This window comes from Benincasa hispida, chromosome 10 (genome assembly GCF_009727055.1).
Source record: "Benincasa hispida cultivar B227 chromosome 10, ASM972705v1, whole genome shotgun sequence".
In the NCBI taxonomy this organism is placed as follows: domain Eukaryota; kingdom Viridiplantae; phylum Streptophyta; class Magnoliopsida; order Cucurbitales; family Cucurbitaceae; genus Benincasa; species Benincasa hispida.
This window is the reverse complement of record NC_052358.1, coordinates 10,702,949-10,725,158: the sequence shown is the minus strand read 5'-3', so window position 1 is coordinate 10,725,158 and position 22,210 is coordinate 10,702,949. Positions and strand designations below refer to the sequence as shown.

Sequence of the window (22,210 nt, the reverse complement as noted above, 5' to 3'; positions counted from 1 at the left end):
CATGTTGAAATACTTCTTAGGAATTGAGGTGATAAGAAGCAAGAAAGGATAACTATTATCACAGAGAAAATATGTACTTGACTTGTTGATTGAAACAGGAAAGCTAGGGGCTAAGCCATGTAGTACCCCAATGATGCCTAACTTACCGCTCACAAAAGATGGAGAATTGCTAAAAGATCCTGAAAGGTATAGGAGGTTAGTGGAAAAGCTTAATTACCTTATAGTGACTCGACATAGCCTATTCAGTAAATATTGTGAGTCAGTACATGTCATGCCCTGCAGTTGATCATTGGGCTACATTGGAACAGATTCTTTGTTATCTGAAGGCTATTCCTAGGCATGGTTTATTATATAAGAATTATGGTCATACTAATATTGAATGTTTCTCAGATGCCGATTTGGCAGGATCTAAAGAAGACAAAAGATCAACCTCAGGGTATTGTGTTTTTGTTGGTGGTAATTTGATTTCTTAGAAGAGTAAGAAGCAAAATGTGGTGTCACGTTCAAGTGTGGAATTAGAATATAGAGCAATGGTACAGTCTGTGTGTGAATTGATTTGGATATATCAACTTCTTGTTGAGTTGGGATTTGAAATCACCACACCGACAAAGTTGTGGTGTGATAATCAAGCAACACTTCATATTGCGTCTAATCTAGTATTTCCGATTTCTTCACGAAAGTATTGGATGGAAGATGTATAGATTATCTATGTAACAAGTTGGGCATGATTAACATATATGCTCCAACTTGAGGGGGAGTGTTATAATTCTATTGTTAGGGTTTTCCATTCTTGTAAATATTTTGTGATATTTTCCTTTTCTATGCTTTGTACACTTGTATATATTCACACTTTTGGTGAATGAATAGAGTATTCTGATTCTCTCTCAAACCTAAGAGTTTCACAGGGTTAAATAATGCTAGTAATGCTAGTAGGACATTTCCTTTGTATTTTGGATCTTGTATTTTGTTTTTTTGAACATGAATCCTTTTTCATCTATTCAATGAAACAATTTGTATCCTTTCTTTAAAATAAATAAATAAAGCACGTAGGGAATAGGCCACTCGAACTTTGAAGATTATTGAAGCAAAATTCTAAATTTGTTTAAAATGCTCTCTGAGTCTTCACCAACTAAATGAAACACTTGGGTGTTATAGTAGTTAGATTTCCTTGTCGCTAACCAAACTGATTCAGTAATGCGGTTGGTACTATGCATCATAAGCGTGCCAACTAGCAAATCTTTTTCTTACCCAATCGTAGACAGATGCCTCCTAACGAGATTGAGGGAATTCCTGCCCCCTTCATGTTTATCCTTTGGTGGAAAATACTGCTAGAGTTCTGATTAAGTTTCCTACTGGTTAGAAGTGGGAAAAAGTTAACAGTATCTTTGTTATAAAGCCAACACTTTTTTTTTTTTTATAATATGTGGTCTTTTGGGTAAATTTTAGAAACAAATTCGTCAAAAGTGGCTAATATCCTATCAGTGTGAGATAAATAAGTTGACACATTGTCTTAAGAAATGCAATCGTCTAAGGTTTGTGTGGCAGCTTTGAGACATCGTTCTTTCTGTTGTCTAAATGCTTTCTGATGTTAACCTATGTCATTTTCTACCTCTTATTAATATCTACCCAACCTTTAACGTGCGTTGATCTCTTTGCTGGTATCTTGTTCAATTTTAATACATTAAGTTTAGCGTAACATTAGATGCAATTTAATGGTGGCTTCACTGTTTGATGAAGGATGGACGCCTGGAGTTGCAGTCCCATTTTAGCATCTGAACATTTCTTAACAAGTTTTGTGTGAATGATTGTGAGAAAAGTAACCAAAGAGTCTTCACCAACTCGGATGCAGTCCATGCTTTAGGTGTCTCACTTCCAAGTTTCAACAGCTGCTTTCTTTCAAAAAGTTTTACCAAATCATGTACAGTACATGAAGGCATTGGGCTCCTTGTCTCTTCTGGCTTGTATCTATGGTGACAAAGTCTGTACGTATGGTTTTTTCCTACTAAGGGAATGCAACAGTGAAAAACCGAAAGAAGCGCGACAGAAATGTGTGTTTCACTTTCAATGAGTGGACCTTAGATTGATGTTGATTGTAGAACATTTGTAGATTCCAGCTTGGTTTACCTTGATCAGGTTTTGTCAGTAAGTCAGGTTGACCTGACATTGTGTGGATGGATGATTTGAGAAATGATGCATATTTTACATGGATTGCAAAAGGAATGAATGTCTGACTGTAAGTAGAAGTGTTTTGAAGATAATCACTTTGATGCCAATAATCCGTGAGGGATGAGTTGGTTTGATGGGCCTTTGCAGGTTTGACTGTGGACCGTAGAAGCTGTAATGACGTTTATTTGTGGAAAAGCACCAATCACGGCGAACAAAAATCCCACATGCAGATCATTGAACCAAGATAATCATTTTTTTCAACGCTCAACAGTGTCGCTTTTGAATTTAGTGTCTAAAATATTTTGATCCGTTTAGTTAAAGTGAACTTAATTTAATGGTAATTTGTATGATCTTTATCTTTAAAGATCAAAGGTTCTATCCTTGTCTTTACAATTATTCTTCTAACAAAAAGAGAAAAAAAAAAAGTTTTGATGTGTTTAATTCAGGTTGGCGTTTGTTTGGAGGATTGGAAAGCAGCTGCTTTTAACCACATGATAATTATCAAATCTAAACTTGGATTCTTCAGTTTAATAAGCATGATTCTTTTTTTAGTTCTCTTTCTGAAATTTATAATTGTTTACTCTTACTTTTTGGACTATGATTTTTAGATAGTGATAATAAAATAAAAACTTTTATAGGTCAAATTATAAATGGAAATAACGGTTATGCTTCTTTAAAAAAAAATTATCAAAGAGGACGTTTGAGGTAAGAACTATCCTATGATTATTTACTATAGTTTTTACTATTTTACATTCTATCATTTATTTATTTTTTGCTATCGTGTTTACTATTTTCTTTTCAGATTAATTCTAATTAGGGTTTACTTCAAATTAATCCCTTAATAAACTTCATAGTTGACTTATGATCCCAAATTCTTCTAAATTCATGTTTAAGAGATCATAATAATACCAATTGGATCCTTAATTATGTTTGATAATACCTTAATTAACCTAAAATTGATTTTTCATCTTTTAATGACGGACAATAGATGACAGCAAACTGTTATAACCCAACTATAATAACTAATTCCTTGTCCTAAATGCCTCCAAAGAGTCTTCCAGTTCTAGATTTATTATAATAACTCCTCTTCCCACCACCATTGACTCTCTACCACCTGCACCCTCCCAAATCCGTATAGACATAATCTCTCACTCTCTGAAATTTTGTCATCTATGTCCACATTCCACTTTTCACTCATTTATGTCAACTGTTTGGCTTCTATTATTTCCCCACTTTTTCTTAATTCTTTCTTTTCCAGCTATAAATGCATAGAAAAAATATAAGTTCACACTTTTAAACTTGGGATTTTGTATTAGTTTAAACTTTTAATTAATAATTGTATCCATTTGAATTCTAAATTTTTGTACATATATCAATTTACACCCTCCTTTATGTCTATTGAGAGACTTATAATTTATCAATTAAATACCTAAATTTTTATAAACAAATTAATTTAGATGCTCAATTAAGATTTTCTTTGAAAACTGTCTATGCATCAATTTGAATAGTCAATTTTATTAATTCCGACATTTGAAGAAGTCTACACATATGTAAGAATTCAATGTATGGACGACTTTTTATGCAATCTTAATAAAGGGGCTAGATTGATTCAATTATAACAATTTAGAAGTTTAATTAAAAAAATAAAAAAAATTATCGATATTTTTTTAACTAAATTTGAAGGAGTGTGCCAATTAATACTTTTACTAAAGTTCAATTTTCAAATTGATATAATTATTCGTACAAAGTTTAAATTGATACAATCCCTACAAGTTAGAGATATAAATTGAAAATTTTTCAATAAATGTACTTATTTGATTAAGAAATTTCCATAAATGTATTTAGTTTGTATATCATATATGGGTGTGATTGTGTATTTATCTGTATATAGGATGTTTATTTGGTTTTTGGCTCATGGATTATAGTTCGTGTAGTGGCAAAAGAAATTTGTGCAAATATAAGCATAACTCAACAATAAATGATATATAATCTTTAAGTTATAAGATATTTATTTGGTTATGGTTATAGTTTGGAAGTTTATATTTTTCATATCATCACATATGTTGTACTAATGAAATCAAAACTGTATTTTAGTATGCATATACTTAGTCATGAAACCTAATCATTTCTAAATTTGATACTAGTTTTTATAAGAGATTAATCTACAAATAAAAAATGTCAACATGATAATGGTCATCTTTGACTTAGATGAGATGTTCAAATCTTCAAGTCTACATATTGCTTAACCATATATATACATATTAAACAAACCAAACATAGACTACATTTATATTGCTTTTGCTATTGCATAAATGTATCTTTTATGTTTTTAGAAAAAAATATAAATGTTGAAGAAATTATTTTAAATGATAAAATTGTTAGATAGTAGTCTATCTCTTTCTATGGCGGTCTTTCACAAATACACTGTGATATTTTGTTATTATTTATAAATATTTTGATTCATTTTACTGTCTATTGCGATCTATCACAGATAAAAAACAGCTTTAAATGGTGACTTCAACTTTGAAATTAAAAAAATGATTATTTTCTTTACTTAGGATGACTTTAAAAAATGAAAGCAGTGGCCAAGGAAGCGAGTTTTTTTCCCTCTTTTTTTTTTCTTTCTAATTTTTCTTTGGTTTGGGAGGAAAAAGAAAAAGAAAGGGCAAAAAAGTAACTTTGAAGTGGGAAGGAGAGGAGGATAGGGAATCTGTAAAGTTAGCAATGAGTGGCATTTTGAATGGATGGCACCAATCACTAGTTTAATGCCAATGGCCAGCAATTCTAAAAGCTAAACCTTTTGCATAAATCTTTCTTTAATAATTGTCCATCTTGATAATTGGCAGCGTCCATTTCTCATTATAATACTAAAATATGTTTTAATCAATTAATTAATGTGGTATCACTGGCTTTCAGAAAAATATAGATATATTGTCAACAAGAGCGTAGCTTGACTGATATAGTGCTTGTACTATCGACCTTGAAGTCTGATGTTCGATTTTCCCATCCCACACTTTAATTACAATACCTTTAAAAATATATATATATATATATATATGGATATATTACCAACAAGAGCGTATTTTAATCGACATAGTATTTATACTATCAATCTCGAAATCTGAGGTTTGATACCTCCACTTCAAACTTTAATTACAATACATTTTTTTTTAAAAAAAAATATGGATATATTTAGGTCATATGGTCAGGGTGGTACGTCTTTATAAATCAAGTGTATGCATCTTTTTTTCTTTCTTTTTTTTTTTTAAAAAAAATAAAATTATTTGCAAAGGATATGCCAAAAAGAAAAATTGTATTTCCACACTTCCAACAATTACGGAATTTGGTGTTTCAAAAAAAAAAAAAAAAAAAAACTACGGAATTTAGTTTTCTAATAATTATAATTCAAGGTCAAGTAGAATATTTTTGTTACAAATCATTGTAAACTCTCACAAAATCTATATGATTAACAATGAACATAAAAGCGAAATGATCTAAATCAATTGAAAATTTAGCTTAAAAATGTTAGTTTTTAGCTTTGTAAGTTTGAATAATTCTTCTAACTGTGTTAAACTGACGTTTAAGTTCAAATTTGTTCAGAAAATTTTAACACATCTAAGGTGTACCTATTTTTGTACGTATTCCATCAAATTGTTCAATGGTAATTTGCATAATAAATTCATAATATAAAAGCTAAGTGGCCATCAACTTTGTGATTTGTTCTAGAAATTTCTTTATATTTTAAGAAGTTAAAATATTATTCTTGACCTTATATAAACATTTTAAAACTAGTTTAAGTAGAAATTCATTAGAATTTAGATAAAAATTGAAACTCAAAATGTTACGAGGATGCTCTAAGATTGTGTGTTTTACAAGTATATGATTTTTTTTTTTCCGGAAATAAAGGTCAAAGTTCATGTTGGAACCGGCTATCCTTCGACGGTAAAACTTGACAGTAGCGAACAGTCACGAACAACAGTCATCAGAAGTTAAAGAAAACCTGCAAAACAGAAACTCGTTATAGGTTGAGTCGCAAATCTCGCTCTCTTTAAGATATTTAGCGATTCTGCCCAAGTGAGCAAGCAGTTCAACAGTATTGCCACGTCGTCCACAAGATTAAATAGCCCAGAAGTATAAAGCTGTCTCGATCGAAGATGCACAGCCACCGACTGGAACTCATACCTTTCGATATGATATGCTCAAAAAACATATTGGAAACATAGGAAAGAATGGAGAGGGAATGAATTGTGAGAAATGATGGATGGCTTGCGCTTTTTATAGGCCTTGAAGGCCAACTGCAGTGCGAAACTGCCAAGGAGGAAGATGTGTCCAGCCACAGAACGTGCGTACATAGAATTCGACGCGAATGATGTGGGCAGAAGACCAATGACTGAAGACCAAAAACTAATATTATTATATATATTTTTAAATAAATTAATTAAATAATAAAGTTAAAAAATATTTTTTTAATTAAAAATAATCACACTCGTCTCACTGGGATGACGGTAGTGTGTGGGATGTCCACCATACCCACACTCATCTATCTCCTCACTCCCTCTAAAATATGGATACCCTTTGGGTCCCAAACCCAAAGTCCAAAATGGGAGTATATGAAGGAGAGTCCACTTCCCCAACCTAAGCAATGTGGGATTCTTAAAAGCATTTTTTCCTTTTAAAACTCAAATCTTCATCAACAATTTCCCACTTGAAAATTTAAAAACATAAGAAAACCATTTTTCATCGAGCAATATCAGTTTATACAACACTGTGCATAAAGGTGTCTTACAACTTGAATCTTTACGTAATGTAGATAATTCAGAATATACTAGAGTAACTCATGGTTTTGAACTCTATCTCTAACAACATCTCATACACAGTATCATTAGGGTGTAGTTCGAAAAGCCTGTGCTTTAATACCTAGCACATGTTTCCCGGTTTAGTGAACACTCTAAAGAGTTTGCCTAAAAACTCCATAGGAAGCGGTCCCCACTTCCTCATTCACATATGTGAGTCTATCAAGAGTGCTCCTGTAGCTAAGTACCTCACTTGACATCAAGTATAGATCTCATTAAGAACTAAGTTTAACCTTTCTTATACTTTAGGATATCATGCTCAGACTCTAGGTCATAGGAAAGGAACTTTGTGTTTGTTTTAGCATAATTCATTATATACCACTTGTGATAAGTTATTACCTGTTGAACCTGTTTCTTGGGATCTCCAGTCTACAGGCTGGGTTTTTCTCACAGTGATTCGTCTCTTTATAAGTATGAGTCCCATTCTTTCTGAGATTTTAAAAACCTTATCTTCGGCCAGTCCTTTCGTCAAAAGATCTGCCAAGTTTTCATTCATCTGTATATGATCCACTCTAACTGTGGTAGTAGTGAGGAACTCTCTAATGGTACTGTGCTTACAACGTATTTTTTGTCTCTTTCCATTATAATAACGGTTTTGAATTTTGTGATTGTTGAAATACTATCGCAATGGATCAATATGGCTGGTATCGGCTTTTTCCATAGGGGAATCTTTAATAGCAAACTTCTAAGCCAACTTGTTTCTTCATTAGTTGTTCCCAATGCTATCATTTCTGACTCCATCGTAGATTGGACTAAAATAGTCTGTTTCTTGGACTTCCAAGAGATAGCTCTGTTTACTATATTAAAGATATAGCCACTTGTAGCTTTTGAATCATTCGAGAGGGAGTTTCAGTCAGTATCGCTGAATCTTTCCAAGACAATGGGAAACTTTTAATAATGTAATCCTAGGTTTTGGGTTTTCTTTAAGTACCTCACAATCATTTCTATAGCATTCCAATCTCTATACTACGTCTACTTGTAAACCTACATATTAATTCTACAACATAAGCTATATCAAGAGTAGTGCAGTCAACAACGTATCTAAAATTGCTTATGATGCTCGCATACTCAGATTGATTAACACGGTCACCAGTGTTCTTGAACAACTTAACACTAGGGTCATAAGGAGTACATGCTAGTTTACATTAAAATTAATTATATTTTATTAGAATCTTTTCTACATAGTGAGGTTGATCCAAAGAAATTCCATTTTCAGATCTAGTCACTTATATGCCTAAGATTACACTTGCTTCTTCTAAGTCTTTCATGTCAAAGTTTGCACTCAATGTAGATCTCACATCATTTATGATATGCAAGTTCTACCCAAAGATTAACAAATCATCTATATACAGACACATGATAGTGTAAAGATTATTTTCAAACTTATAGTTGATGCATTTGTTACTTTCATTAACCTTGAAACCTTTAGATAGAATTGAGTTATCAAACTTTTTCATGCCATTGCTTAGGAGCTTGTTTCAGAACATATAGAGATTTATCTAGCTTATAAACCTTATTTTCTTGACCATGGACTATAAAGCCCTCAGGTTGTTTCATGTAAATCTCTTATTCAAGTTCACCATTTAGGAAAGTGGTTTTTACATCCATCTGATGTACTACGAGGTTATAAAGGGCAGCAAGAGAGAACAAAGCACGGATTGAGGTAATTCTAGTGACAGGGGAGAATGTGTCAAAGAAGTCTATGTTTTCTCTTTGTCTAAAGCTCTTTGCCACTAACGTGACTTTAAACTTGTCAACTGTTCCATCAGATATAAGTTTCTTCCTTTAGATACATTTGTACCCTATTGCCTTGCAACCTGGGGGGTAGGTCTACTAAGTGTCAAGTCCTATTTGACTCAAGAGAGCGCAACTCATTATTTATGGCTTCTTACCATAAGTTGACATTTATAGAGGATAGAGCAGCTTTTAGATCTTTAGGATCTTCTTCTATATTATAGGTTTGAAAGTCATCCCCAAAATCCTTGACTGTTAGACAATTGAATCCTAAGCCCCAACCATTTCTCGATTTAGAAGGAAATCTATCCTAAAAAAAGTCGATATCATTTGACTTAATGATCACTTGGTTTACTAGGTCATAAAACCTATAGGCTTTATTGTTTATGGCATAAACTATAAAGACACACTCATAGACTCTACTAGCTAGCTTTTTTCTTTTAGGGCCTGGAATCCTTACAAAGGCTAGACATCCCCATGTTCTAAAGTATGACAAGTATAGTTTCTTATTCTTGAGGACTTCCTAAGGTGAAGTTGTGTTTTTAGACTTTGGTATTCTATTTAGGACATAACACACGATAAGGATGATTTCACTCCAATAAGATGTGACTCATGAGCTAAGTAAAATAACAACTACTAGCTCGGCTAAAGTTCTACTTTTTCTTTCGATTTTTTCGTTCATTTTAGGAGAGTAGGATGTAGTCTTTTCGTGTATTATTCCATGTGAGTTAAAGAATTCATTGAGGCTATCTAAATCGTACTCAATTCCCTTATCACTACAAAGTCTTTTAACCTTTCTGTTAAACTGATTCTCTACTTCGGTTACAAATAATTTGAAAGCATCAAACACATCAGTTTTATTTTTCAGCAAATATATAAAAGTAAAATCAAAGCAATCATAAATAAAAGTAATAAAATATCTTTTATTGTTCTTAGTCAGGATACCATCAAATTCACATAAGTCAGAATGAACTAAATCTAGAGGCTTAAATACTCTAAGTACATATTTACGCGGAGTCTTAGTTATTTTAGTTTGATTACAATACTCACATTTATCAAATTCATTCATGGATAAATTAGGTATCATTTCCAGCCTAATCATATTACTAACTAATTTCTTATTAACATGACAAAGTATAGCATACCAAACATTCAAAGAACACAACATATATACATAAGATTTCACTTTATTTATGTCTAAATTTAATCTGAACATTCCCTCAGTTGCATAACCCTTCCCTACGAATACATTATTCTTAGTAAGGGCATATAAACTTGCCCCTATGGTTTGAGAAAATCCGGCCTTGTTGAGGAGATAGCCCAAGACCAAGTTCTTTCTTATCTCTGAAGTTTGCAGGATATCCTTCAATAAGAGGGTCTTTTTCGAGTTAGACTTCAGCTCCACCTCACCGGTTCCAGCAACTTTCGTTAAGTGGTGATCCACCAACAAAATATTCTTATCCTTAGTTTCAGTATAAGTTTTAAAGAGACTAAGGTCGTGACAGACATGACATATAACGCCAGTGTCTATCCACCACCTCTCAGAACCACCGATCACATTTACTTTTGTGATCATGGCAACTAACGTTTCCTCTGTCAGATTTTCCTGACTAGTAGGTGATGCTTGTTCCTATAGTTTCTAGCCATGTGTCCAGGTTTATTATAGTTAAAGCAAAGAAACTGTACCATTTCTCCTAATGGAGGTTTCTGCTTCTTCTATTGGTTCTGGTTGTTGGAACCACGGTTCTGACCTTTCCTCTTTGTCCCCTTGGACTTTTGGTCAGGCTTTATCACAATAGAGATGGATGTCCCAGGTACGATGTTCACCTCCTCCCTCTGGTCCTACTTTCAGGCTTCCTCCTCAATCCTTAGCCGCGTGATAAGAATCTTCAAGGAAAATTCCTTGGTCTTATACCTCAAGGTGTTTTTAAAATCGTTCCATAAAGGGGGTAATTTATCAATAATAACAACAACTTGGAATTGTTCGTTTAGGGGCATATCTTCGGTTATTATTTCATGAGTCATCTTTTGCAGTTCATGGGACTGGGCCTCCATAAATTTTTCATCCGCCATCTGGAACTTGAGGTAACGGTTGACAACATATTTTTTTCGACCCGACCTCCTTGGAATCGTACTTCTTTTGCAGGGCATCCCAAGGTTCCTTTGTTGTATTCATTTTGTTGTAGTAATCATACAGATCATCAGTCAAACCATTTAAAATGATTTTTTTTACATAAAAAGTATTTTTCTTCCCAATCAACAGCTTCTTTTATTGTTTAGTCGAATCTTTGTTCGTAACGATTGGCTTATCCGTGGTACAAGCGTCAGAAACTTTCTTGATGTTAAGGAAAAACAACATCTTCTACTTTCACTGTTTGAAGTTCGCTCATTCGAACCGAAATGGACGGTTGAGGTTGGAAGTCATAATATCGTTATGACTTATAAGGGCCACCGCAACAGCGACAAATGAAAATGTCTTAAAATTGTTGGAACCGACTACCTTCGATGGTGAAACTTGACAACAGCGAACAGTCACATACGACAGTCATCATAAATGTGGAACCTTCAAAACAAAATCTCGTTACAGGCTGAGTCGCGGATCTCGCTCTCTTTAAGACGTTTCGCAGCTCGCCGTCCCTAGGATAAAACAACCCAGAAGTATAAAACTGTCTTGATTGAAGATGCATAGTCCTTCGATATGATATGCTCCAAAAACAAAATGGATACAGAGGAAGGAATGGAGAGGGATTGAATTGTGAGTGGAAGAATGAGTTTGTAAGAAATGATGGAAGGTTATAGGCCTCAAAGGCCCCACATAACGTGGGGCCCAAAAACTGATATTAAATTAATAATTTTTTATTAAAAATAATCACACGCGCTGCACCACGCCCCGTACCCACATTCATCTACCTACCCACCCCTCTAAAATATGGGTACCTCTTGGGGTCCAAACCCAAAGTCTAAGATGAGAGTATATGAAGGAGAGTCCACTCTCCAACCTAAGCAATGTGAGATCTCAAAAGCGATTTTTCCTTTTAAAACAAATATTCAACTATTTTTATTGAATAAAAAGTTCTGTTAAGAATGGAAAAGTTAGGTTGAGTGAAATGAAGGGAAACCAAGTTTCTTGTTTTGTTTTTTGTTTTTTTTAATGTTTAACAACATGCAAAATATATTCAAGGATAAAAATACATGTTTTATAGGAGTTAAATTATGTTCATGTTTGGTTAAATTTGTAGAAAAATACAATCAAAAGTTGGATGTGGCAAACTTCTCTTCTTTTAATATATATATATATATATATATATAAATTCTATTTTGATCCTTAAACTTTTAAAAACATCTATTCTAGTCCTTAAACTTTTTTAAAAAATGCTTATTTTGGTCTCTACTATTAAAATTATATTAACTCCTAAACAAAATGATGAGTTGACTTGTATTTTTGTATGACTAGACTATCAAATAAGTTAATCACACTAAAAAATGTAGACAATTTTAAATGAGTTGGTAAAACGATTTAATATTGAACTTAAAAGTCGTTTTGTATTTAAGATTTTGATCGTTAAATATTTTATCACATTAGTTGCCTTTTTACTTCACTTTCATTTTACTCCGCATATGTTAGACAAAATTTTATTAAAGAGTTAACAAAATTTTAATAATAAAAACCAAAATAAACACTCTTAAAAAGTTTAGAAACTAAAAAAAAAAAAAAAAAGTCTGTTTTTGAAAATTTAAAAATCAAAATAGAACCAAATTAAAGAAAGAAGAACTTAAAAAGAATATTTTTTGTTTATGATTAAATGGGTTGCAGGGAGATTGGCTGACCCCACCATGTATTACCAAAAAGAGGAATCTTTTGGAGTTGAAAAAAAGGCGCTAAAAAAAGCAAGGGGAAAAGTGAGATGCAGTGGAAGGTAAAATAAAAGTACAAGGATACGGTCATACTCATACAGATACTGCATTGTGTTCCGTGGGTGTGGTTTCAGCTTCAAGTTTGGCATAGGATTCCGCTTTCTTCAATCTTTTCTGTGCTCTTAATTTACTAATATTCCCAATCACACGAGACAGTGAGAGACGATGCTAAAATTTACTAATACGAAGCTACGAGCTTTGTGTATAAAAATAAAAGCCCAAATTTCCCCCCATGTTCTATTTCCTACAACTTTGGTTCAGTCTCTTTCATCATCATCATCATCATCATCATCATCTCTCCCCTTTATCTCGTCATCGTGCAATCAATCAAAGTTCTAAAAGGATGATATAATAATATAAAAGTGATTTTTACAATCCGGATCCAATGATCCCATCTTCTCTCTTTCTTTTGCAAGCACAGAAAGAGAGCGAGAGGGTAGCTTAGCTTGGCTTGGTCAGGCGTTGTAGAAAACGGAGTAAGACAAAGAGCGAGAGCTGGTAGGTGGAAGCAGAACCGTCCCAGTTGTGAAGAAGCATTTGGGTTTGAGATTCGAGTGTTGGGTCAGGGTGTATGTGATTAATTTCCATTTGGGAGGCATTTGGGCGGCTTCCTCTAAATGCGTCCTTCTCAGATTGGCAGAGGAACGGCCGGCAGAGTTCTGCTACCGATTTTCTCTTTATGGGCTCTGATCTGTCTCTCCCAGTCCGCTCGATTATCCCCTTCCATGCAGAACCTGGAGGTTCAGAAGCACCTTAGGCGCTTGAACAAGCCCCCATTGAAAACAATCCAGGTTCTCCCTTTCTCCCTCTCAAACATGTTTTTAATTTCTTGCTTTTCCTAAGACTTGGAACAGCCTTTAATAATGTATGCTATGAGTGTTGCTACTTCCATTTTCTTAGAAATCAAACAGTATCTCGTGTATTGCAGCTTCCAGTTTTAGCTACATAGTTAAGATTTTGAGAAATGAAATTTCACTTTCATCTACTGTTTTCCCTCGTTCTTTTCTTAAATTTTGTGTTTGTTATGTTCAATCAGAGTCCAGATGGGGATATCATCGACTGTGTTCACATTTCTAATCAACCAGCTTTCGATCATCCTTTCCTCAAAGATCATAAAATTCTGGTTTGTAACGTTTCTCAGTTTTGCACCTACTTCGAGTATTTCTTCATCTACCTGTCCTGAAGTTCCTTACCACTTGTCCGTGTATCAGACGAGACCTACTTACCACCCAGAAGGGCTATTTGATGAGAACAAGGTGTCTGAGAAACCTAAAGAGAGAACAAACCCCATCAATCAGCTGTGGCATTCAAATGGAAGGTGCCCAGAAAACACAATTCCTATTAGGAGAACCAAGGAAGATGATGTTCTGAGGGCAAGCTCTGCCAAAAGATATGGGAAGAAAAGGCACAGAACCATTCCTCAACCCAGGTCTGCAGATCCTGATCTCATCAATCAAAGTGGTCATCAGGTAATTCTTCCCCCTTTTAAATACAATCAGTCTTTTTATTTTCTTTAATTATTTACTTTAGTTCTGATATCGTGTTGTTCCCTTCGGAGCTGCTTAGCACGCAATAGCTTATGTGGAAGGAGATAAGTTTTATGGAGCGAAGGCAACTATCAATGTATGGGAGCCCAAAATACAGCAGCCTAATGAGTTTAGCTTGTCACAGTTATGGATTTTAGGAGGTTCTTTTGGTCAAGATCTCAATAGTATTGAAGCTGGCTGGCAGGTACTGTGAACTAATATTGATTAAAAAAGCTAATCAATTCCTTTTCTTTTTGCTCCCATCGTTGGTTCTCATAATTGGTTACCTTTGACATCAGGTCAGCCCAGACCTATATGGCGATAACAACACGAGACTCTTCACTTATTGGACTGTAAGATTCATTTACCTCTTTGATAAGATCACTTAGGTTCTGTTTGATAATCATTTGGTTTTTGAAAACTAAGCTCATAAGCATTACATCCACCTGTGAGTTTCATTGTTTTGTTATCTACCTTGGACATAAAATCTGACTCAAGTTTTGAAATCTAGAAAAAGTAATTTTTAAAAATTACTTTTTACTTTTAGAATTTGATTAAGAATCTAAATGTTGGCGTCTGTAAGTGAAGTGAAAAGCATAGGAAAGATATTGTGAGGAAACAAAAACAATTTAAAAAAAATGTTATCAAATGGGACCTTAACTTTTTAGTCTCTCTTGTCCAATTCCATTGATCTAACGATGATGAATATATTTGCAGAGCGATGCATACCAAGCCACAGGATGTTATAACCTCCTCTGCTCAGGCTTTATTCAAGTTAACAGTGAAATAGCGATGGGGGCAAGTATCTCACCTGTATCTGGATTTCGCAGTCCACAGTATGATATCAGTATACTTATCTGGAAGGTAAATGCCAAACCTCACTTGGACAACACAAAAGAAAAATTGAAACATCAACCATTGCGTTAAATGCTAAAAGACAAATGAGACTGACTGTACAAAGATAAGTGCATGTGATCATTTGTGGACATTGCCCAGCTGAGATGGGGTCTTCACATTAGGTGTTAAAATAATACCCACCCACACATATAGTTTACTTTAAAGGGGTCAGAAACAGAAAATCCCGGTGTTTGAGATCGTAAGATTCTTTTGTCATTTCCCCCTACTACAGATTTTAATGTATGAAGAACCCACATGGGTGGCTTAAAAAACCATTCTGATTGACATATAACTAGAGCATAATTCAGTAGTGAGAGTAATATTAAGAAATTTATTTGTTGTTGATGATTGAGATGAGTATTTGTGTATTTGGTGTAGGATCCAAATGAGGGACACTGGTGGATGCAGTTTGGAAATGACTATGTGTTGGGATATTGGCCTTCTTTCTTATTCTCGTACCTGGCTGACAGTGCCTCCATGATTGAGTGGGGAGGGGAGGTTGTGAATTCAGAGGCTGATGGACTGCACACCTTAACACAGATGGGCAGTGGTCATTTTCCTGAAGAGGGGTTTGGGAAGGCTAGTTATTTCAGGAACATTCAGGTTGTTGACAGCTCCAACAATCTCAAAGCTCCCAAAGGGATTGGCACTTTTACAGAGCAATCCAACTGCTATGATGTCCAAACTGGCAGCAATGGGGATTGGGGCCATTACTTTTACTATGGAGGCCCTGGCAGAAACCAAAATTGCCCATGAGGACTACTTCAATGTAAACTCCCTGTCTAGTGTTTTTCTCTCCCTTTCTCTATCTCAAGCCTGTAACATGCATTCCAAAGCTAGTGAGTGCATTCTCTTTTCTTTCCTTTGTATAAACATCCTTTAGATCTTGTGAGATGGGGGCAGAAAGGTAAAATATGAGCTTTCTATAGTGTGAAGTTTTGGGTCTTCATTTAATAATTTTAATTTTGTTTAGTGGTGTTGGACTTGGGAAGGGGGAAAGATGCTTAAAAAGCTTGAAAGGAACAAAGCCTTTGTGAAGCTGCACTGTATTTTTATTTGTAGTTTACTCCTCTCTTAGAGGGGATGGTTAAATCAATGGATGAAATGTGGTCCTGTTGATGTGACAGAGCCTTGTTTTTCTCTTTTTCTTTTTTTGGTTCAGAAAGAAAGGAGTGGAGAAATGATGAAGCTTTTGAAATTGAAAGGTGGGTGGGGATGGCAATGCTCTGTGCGCTTCCCACCACACCACCCTTTAGAAAGTGAACTCCCACATGAAGCTTAAAGTTAGGCCAACCCCCACTTGCAAGTTGCAATCAATATTCTGTTTGAAATTGTTGGCTGCCTCTAATCCTTACCAGATTTTAATTTCAGATCATAAGGAATCTTGGGTTTTTTTTTTTTTTTTTTTTGGTTTCCCTGGCCTTGTCATCCACCTACCTTTGCTGCTGTAGGATCTACCCAAAGTGAAAATCTGCCAACTCTGTAAATTAGAGGGGGTTGCACTTTTTTTTGCCTGGCTTTCTTCACTTTTGATAACTTTTATAGCCTCTACCTTTTTCTTGAGTTTGGCTCTCTGTTGCCTTGGGAAGATAAGAAGAATAAAGTCTGGTCTTGATTTAAAAGGTGAGACTTTCTCTAATTGTTTAAGGTTATGAAATTGGGTGACTCGTGAAACAGCCATAAAAGAAATGGCGGTGAAGCTGTGCGACCTTTACCTTTTCATTTATTCCCTTCCCATGCTTTTCTGGTTTCTGCATCTCTCCCTAATAACATAACATCTAATTTTTGGCACAGGTGGTAATTTGGACAACTGCCACTATAAACATAATGAATATTTAGGGACAGAGAAAATTGTAATCCAAACCGTTGGTGAAATGGACCATTAGAGTTGGGTTGAGTACAGTTCAGATATATGCTTTCCATCCAACTACTCGAGAGTTGAGACTATAGTCAAATTCATCTCCAGTTTTCTCAAGAAAATAGAGAGCGCAGCATATGACTCTACCCACCCAACCGCACTTTTCAAAGTTTCTGAAATGGAATCTGTTCTATTGTGTTCTATTTATTTAAATCAAGATTGTTGAGGTTCATGTGAAAGCAAGTATAATTCAAATAACATTCAAGGTATTAGAAAAAAAAAAAGAAAAATTGTTGAGATCTATGTATCTCAACAAAATCCAAATCCTCTATTGTGTATATTTCATTATCAATGGACCACAGTGCAACAAATCTTTCCTCACATGTCTTCTTCTGGATACAACCACTTTGCATAAAAGGTTGAAATCAAAACTTCACACCAAGGAACGTGTTGGTTGCATATATGACAAAATCAACCAATTATAGCAAAAATGGCAAAACCTATAAAGAAATCTTATTCAACTCATGTCAAAAGTCTAAAAAGTCCATGAGTCAATCAGAAAAAAATCTTCATTAGGAATAGTCTATAAGCGATAGAAGACTTATCGCTAATAGACTTATATTGTTGATAAATTCTATCTCCAATGAATTCTATTAGCATCTATTAATAGTAGACTTGTACTAATTTCTTTTTTTTTTTTTTTTCCTTTTTCTTTAAATAAGGGAGACTTGTACTATTGATAGTTTAGTTCAATCATAGACTTGTATTATTATTAGAATGATATTGGGTTCATCAGATAATATGCAAAATTTAAGGTTTCATTTGAGAAAATAGCAAAATATTTTTTAAAATGTGAAAATGGCAAAATCGAATTAAATAATAAGAAAATAATAATGAACAATTGTCAAAACTACCATCACTTAATATAAAAGACCCCAACGTTCATATATTGAAGCTTGAGAGTTTCTAAACCGTTCAAAAAAACAAATACACCATAACTAAAACAATTATGACAGTAAACAATGGAGCCTGCCAAACCTCAAATCTACACCTACGTAATATGATTGCTACACACACCAAGGTGCATTCAAAAAAAAAAAAAAAACCTAAAAATACAAAGAACTCTAATCCCACAACAAAAGAAATTAGCGATTTTCGACTTTCCTCAGCTGAAATTGTAAATCCCTAAACCTAATTTACTAATTAATTATGATGAAGCCTTTGTAGTTATGTGTTTATGGCGTTTGTTAAGTTGAAAGGATGTGTAATATATAAAGTATATGTATTTAATGTTAGGAAGAAGAAAATTATTCTAAGTGTTGACAAGGCATGCTCTCGGGTAGTTAGTGAACAACCAACACTTGGTAAAATTTTGAGTGTTTTATGCAAAAGGAAGCTAGGCATGAAGCTAAGCCAAATGAGGGAAGAAAATTTCCTAAGTATGGAGTTATCGCTCTCTCGGGTGAGATGAGGAAGATAAACACTTAAAAGGAAATCAGGGAGCTTAATGTGATGAAGGCATGTCATGGCATGCGGTCAAGTATTTAAGAGGGAAGAATTTAACTAAGTATGGCCTAAGATGCATAGGGAAGCCATGAAGGAAGCTAAGTTAGCTATCGAGTGAGGTGTTGGCCGAGGCTAGTGAGAGGAGTATGCGATCAATCTCACATGAGGTTAGTGAAGGCCAATATAGGCAGCATGCGAGCGACCAAGTTGCGTAGATGAGCACTCTAAGGGATGCTAAGGCAGAGTACTAGGAGGGTCGCTTGACAAGTATTGGTCGAGAGGCTTAGAGATCGGCAAGCGAGACTTCCGTGGACTGATGTGATGATGGTGTTGCTCAGATGATGCAACGAGGTATGTTATGGAATTTAATGAAGGAAAGATTAATCAGGCAAGGCTACCAAGGAACCCCTAAGGCAAGGCGATGCGATCATAGCTGATATGGTGACCAGGAAAGGGTTTAAATGGTCGCAAGCCCTATGCGATGAAGTTAAGATAAGCATTCAGTTTAATCACCCGATTAGTGGACTAAGTGGTAGCCTTATACGTGTTAATTAAGGATTAGTGGACTAGCTGACACTTAATTAAGCTCAGAGTTCATGCACACTCAAGTATAAATAGGTGTAGCAAAGATGAAATTTGTCTTGCTAAATTCTTCGTGCTAAGTGGAAGAACTATTGCCCACCTGAAGCTCAGACGAAGTTGAAGGTAATCTCAAGCTGCCAAGGCAAGAATGTTAGTAGCGAGGCACGCTAAGTGTGGCACAGTGGAAGTTCATCTCATAGGCATGGAAGAGCGTCTTAGTGCCTACTAAGCACCCGTGAGCGAGGGTTGCTATCTTTCAATCAAGAGTAAGGTAAATTTAGCTAAGTGTAAGTGATGCGATGAAATTGATCATGATGTCATGAACTAAGATCAAACGATGAATGAGTTATAAGGGAAATGATTAAGTATGATGTTAGGTTTGAATGTTTAAGATAAGCTCAAAAGGAAGTTAATAGAATTAACCAAGGGACTCTATTCTTGTTAAAGGGCAAACACGAATAGGAGAGGTGTACAAACCCTTAGGGAAATAACCTAAGATAGTGAGTGACTAATTTTATAAATGCTTACCAGGCTGTTTATTAAATAGTTTTTCAACTCATAGTCATTTTAAATACTATTTTTATAACATGAATTTCTCAACATATGCCTAGTACAAAGGAATTTATGTTGATCGCATGACCCATAATTTCCAAAAGTTCAGATTTTACATATGAAATTGCATGCATTTTCAGTAAGTTTTATGTTCATATTACATAATGTGATGAATTTTCACAAAGGAATTTATAAGCATGTCCAAATGTTATATAATGTTACGGGATGACATGCACATCATGATGTTTAGATAATGTACAATGAGTATGCAATTTAATGAACATGATTCCTGGAATGTTGAAATGTTTTATGCTTTGTACAAACCCTGCTCCAAGATGTATGGTATCGAAGGTATGGTAAGGTACCCCCAATTATGTTAAGGATCCTTGATACCGAAGGTATAGTAAGGTAGACAGGATGTCATTCCAGTATCTACGTGCACATAAGATTTACATTATCGATGTTGATGAGATCGAGCAAAAAGGCTCTCTCTCAATTAAGGCAATGAGGTGATTGAGCAAAATGGCTCCCCCTCTAATTCAGGCATAAGACTATGGGTATTTTACTGTGAAGTTGTGATGAAATTTTTTTTCAGCGTTTTCATGTTATGATCTTCTGTATAATCAATTTATGTTTTCTAACCCTAAACCATGGGAACGTAAATGTTTATAAAAGCATGTTTAATTTAAAGATAGTCATTCACGGGACATTTTAAGCTCATTTTTTTCAAATATTTTCTCTCTCCAGGTAGCGGTCGACACTTTGGAGCCTAGCCATTCTGCCAATCTGTCACAATACAAGGACATCAGAGATCTCGAAGTCTAGGTGGTCCATTAAGTTTTGTTTAGACTTTAAGTCTGTCATGTGCATATCAAGGGAATCAAGATAGAACTTCGAGTCAAATGATGTAAATGTTAGTACTCGTTCTTGCTATGATTATTATGTAAAAAAGGGTTGATATTCTAATCGATTGTATCTTAATAGTTAAGCAGCTATTAAGTTTGGGCGTGGATCTGTTATAAGTTATAAACTGTTTATCAGGTTAATAGGTGTTAAGGTTACAAGTTTACAGGTATATGTTGGACAATAGTTATGAAACCCTGAATTTTATCTATGTTAAAGCTTGGTTAATTAAAAAGCTTGTAGGGAATAAAAGAGGAGGAGAATGCCTTAAGTATTGGAAAAATGAACCATAAGGACTAAACGTTAAGTGGAAGTTTTGAAAATTTAACTAAGTATTGAAACATACAAACATCTAGTGTCGATATGTTATATGCGACCAGGTCAATTGAAGTTCAAATATGGTACTTGGCAAGGCCCATGTTGGACATATGAAGGCCCTATGTGTTGGTAAGAGGTGCGACTAAGCTAGGCATCATGCATAGAAGTGTGATGCTTGGCAAAACAAAGTGTGAATGCCAGGTAGTCGTGCGATGGCATGAGGGCACTGGCCAAGCGTTGGCATGAGTGAGCTGCTCATGCGGTAGAATGTGATCAGATGTTGGTGACAACCTAAAGCGATGAGTTAGGTAGGCACTGGTCTAGTGGCATGCGGCCAGGCTAGGTGTTGGTGGACGCATACGAGCAGGCTGGTTGGCACAAGGCGATGTGCGCAGGAAGTGAGCACTCGGACGCACGCGTGGAGTCATGCGAGTAGGGGTGCAAGATGTCACAATCACACTTCAGAAGCTTCGCTTAGCGATTGTGCGACACTTGTTTCCACTCATAAATAAGTCAGCCAATTCGAATACGGAATGTTGATGGCATACTAGGTGCCTCTCGTAATCTCTACCCCCGTTTTAGAGAAAACGGGTTTGGAGAAAAAGGTTTTCACAAGCATTTTGAATGTATGAATAGAGAAGAGAAAGATTGTAGTAGGCTAGAAAACAATGAGCAACAACAACGACTTTATAGCATAGCACTCCGGATATGGGAAAGTGATGGTTAGTCTTATCCGCATGTAGTGCATTCTAAACAAAAAGCCAACAGGCACCCTTGCATATGCAAAAGGGCGAGTGATCACTTATAAGAAAAGTACAAGGAAGGCAAATTAACTTAACTAATGAAATACATAACATGAAAGCATGATAAAAGGGGGTTGGTAATTGGGCATGCAACCATGGACAATAGGTCCTGGACAAGCATGACCGTGACATTCTCCCCCACTTAATTGGTTGACGTCCCCATCAACCGACTATGCTTGAACTCAGTGATCGCTGGAGCAACATTCTTCAGGTCTTCCGCGTGTTCCCAACTGATTTCTTCGACAGAGAGGTCTTTCCATTTCATCAAGAACTCTATCAGTTCTTATCTTGGTCTTCTAATACGACATGTACGCCTGTCCAGAATTCATGCGACTTCCTTCTCAATTGAATTCTTCGTCGTGATGGGTGGACGCATCAACATGTTATGTTGCTCGTCATCGGGGTCAGGGTGATAGGGCTTTAGAATACTCACATGGATGACAGGATGGATCTTCATCCACGAGGGTAGCTGAACCTTATACGAGGTTTTCCCGACCTTCTCAATCACCTCCACTGGTTCTTCATAATTTTGTACGAGGCGCTGGTCTCTCTAGCCTCGAAAACATAATTGTTCTGGTCGCAACTTGATCAGCACTT

At 35.2% G+C, this 22,210-nt stretch overlaps 1 protein-coding gene and 1 long non-coding RNA gene across 2 annotated transcripts; both read left to right on the top strand.

Moving 5' to 3' along the window:
• Positions 1-1,737: 1,737 nt before the first annotated feature.
• LOC120088345 lies at positions 1,738-2,537 on the top strand. Its single transcript, XR_005484895.1, has 2 exons — positions 1,738-2,233; positions 2,314-2,537. It is a non-coding gene; the product is annotated as an uncharacterized LOC120088345 (long non-coding RNA).
• A 10,394-nt stretch (positions 2,538-12,931) lies between these two features.
• LOC120088312 lies at positions 12,932-16,230 on the top strand. Its single transcript, XM_039045521.1, has 7 exons — positions 12,932-13,459; positions 13,705-13,791; positions 13,880-14,137; positions 14,235-14,399; positions 14,494-14,547; positions 14,912-15,058; positions 15,470-16,230. The coding sequence occupies exons 1-7, from the start codon at positions 13,286-13,288 to the stop codon at positions 15,845-15,847; spliced, it is 1,263 nt and encodes a 420-aa protein (XP_038901449.1). The 5' UTR covers positions 12,932-13,285; the 3' UTR covers positions 15,848-16,230.
• The last annotated feature ends 5,980 nt before the right edge of the window (positions 16,231-22,210 follow it).

Excerpts from the sequence above, each read along its gene's own strand:
- LOC120088312 (XM_039045521.1), top strand. The coding sequence starts at position 13,286 with ATGCGTCCTTCTCAGATTGGCAGAGGAACGGCCGGCAGAGTTCTGCTA. Across the intron at positions 13,460-13,704 it reads CCCCATTGAAAACAATCCAG|AGTCCAGATGGGGATATCAT; the intron begins GTTCTCCCTTTC and ends ATGTTCAATCAG. Across the intron at positions 15,059-15,469 it reads TCAGTATACTTATCTGGAAG|GATCCAAATGAGGGACACTG; the intron begins GTAAATGCCAAA and ends TATTTGGTGTAG.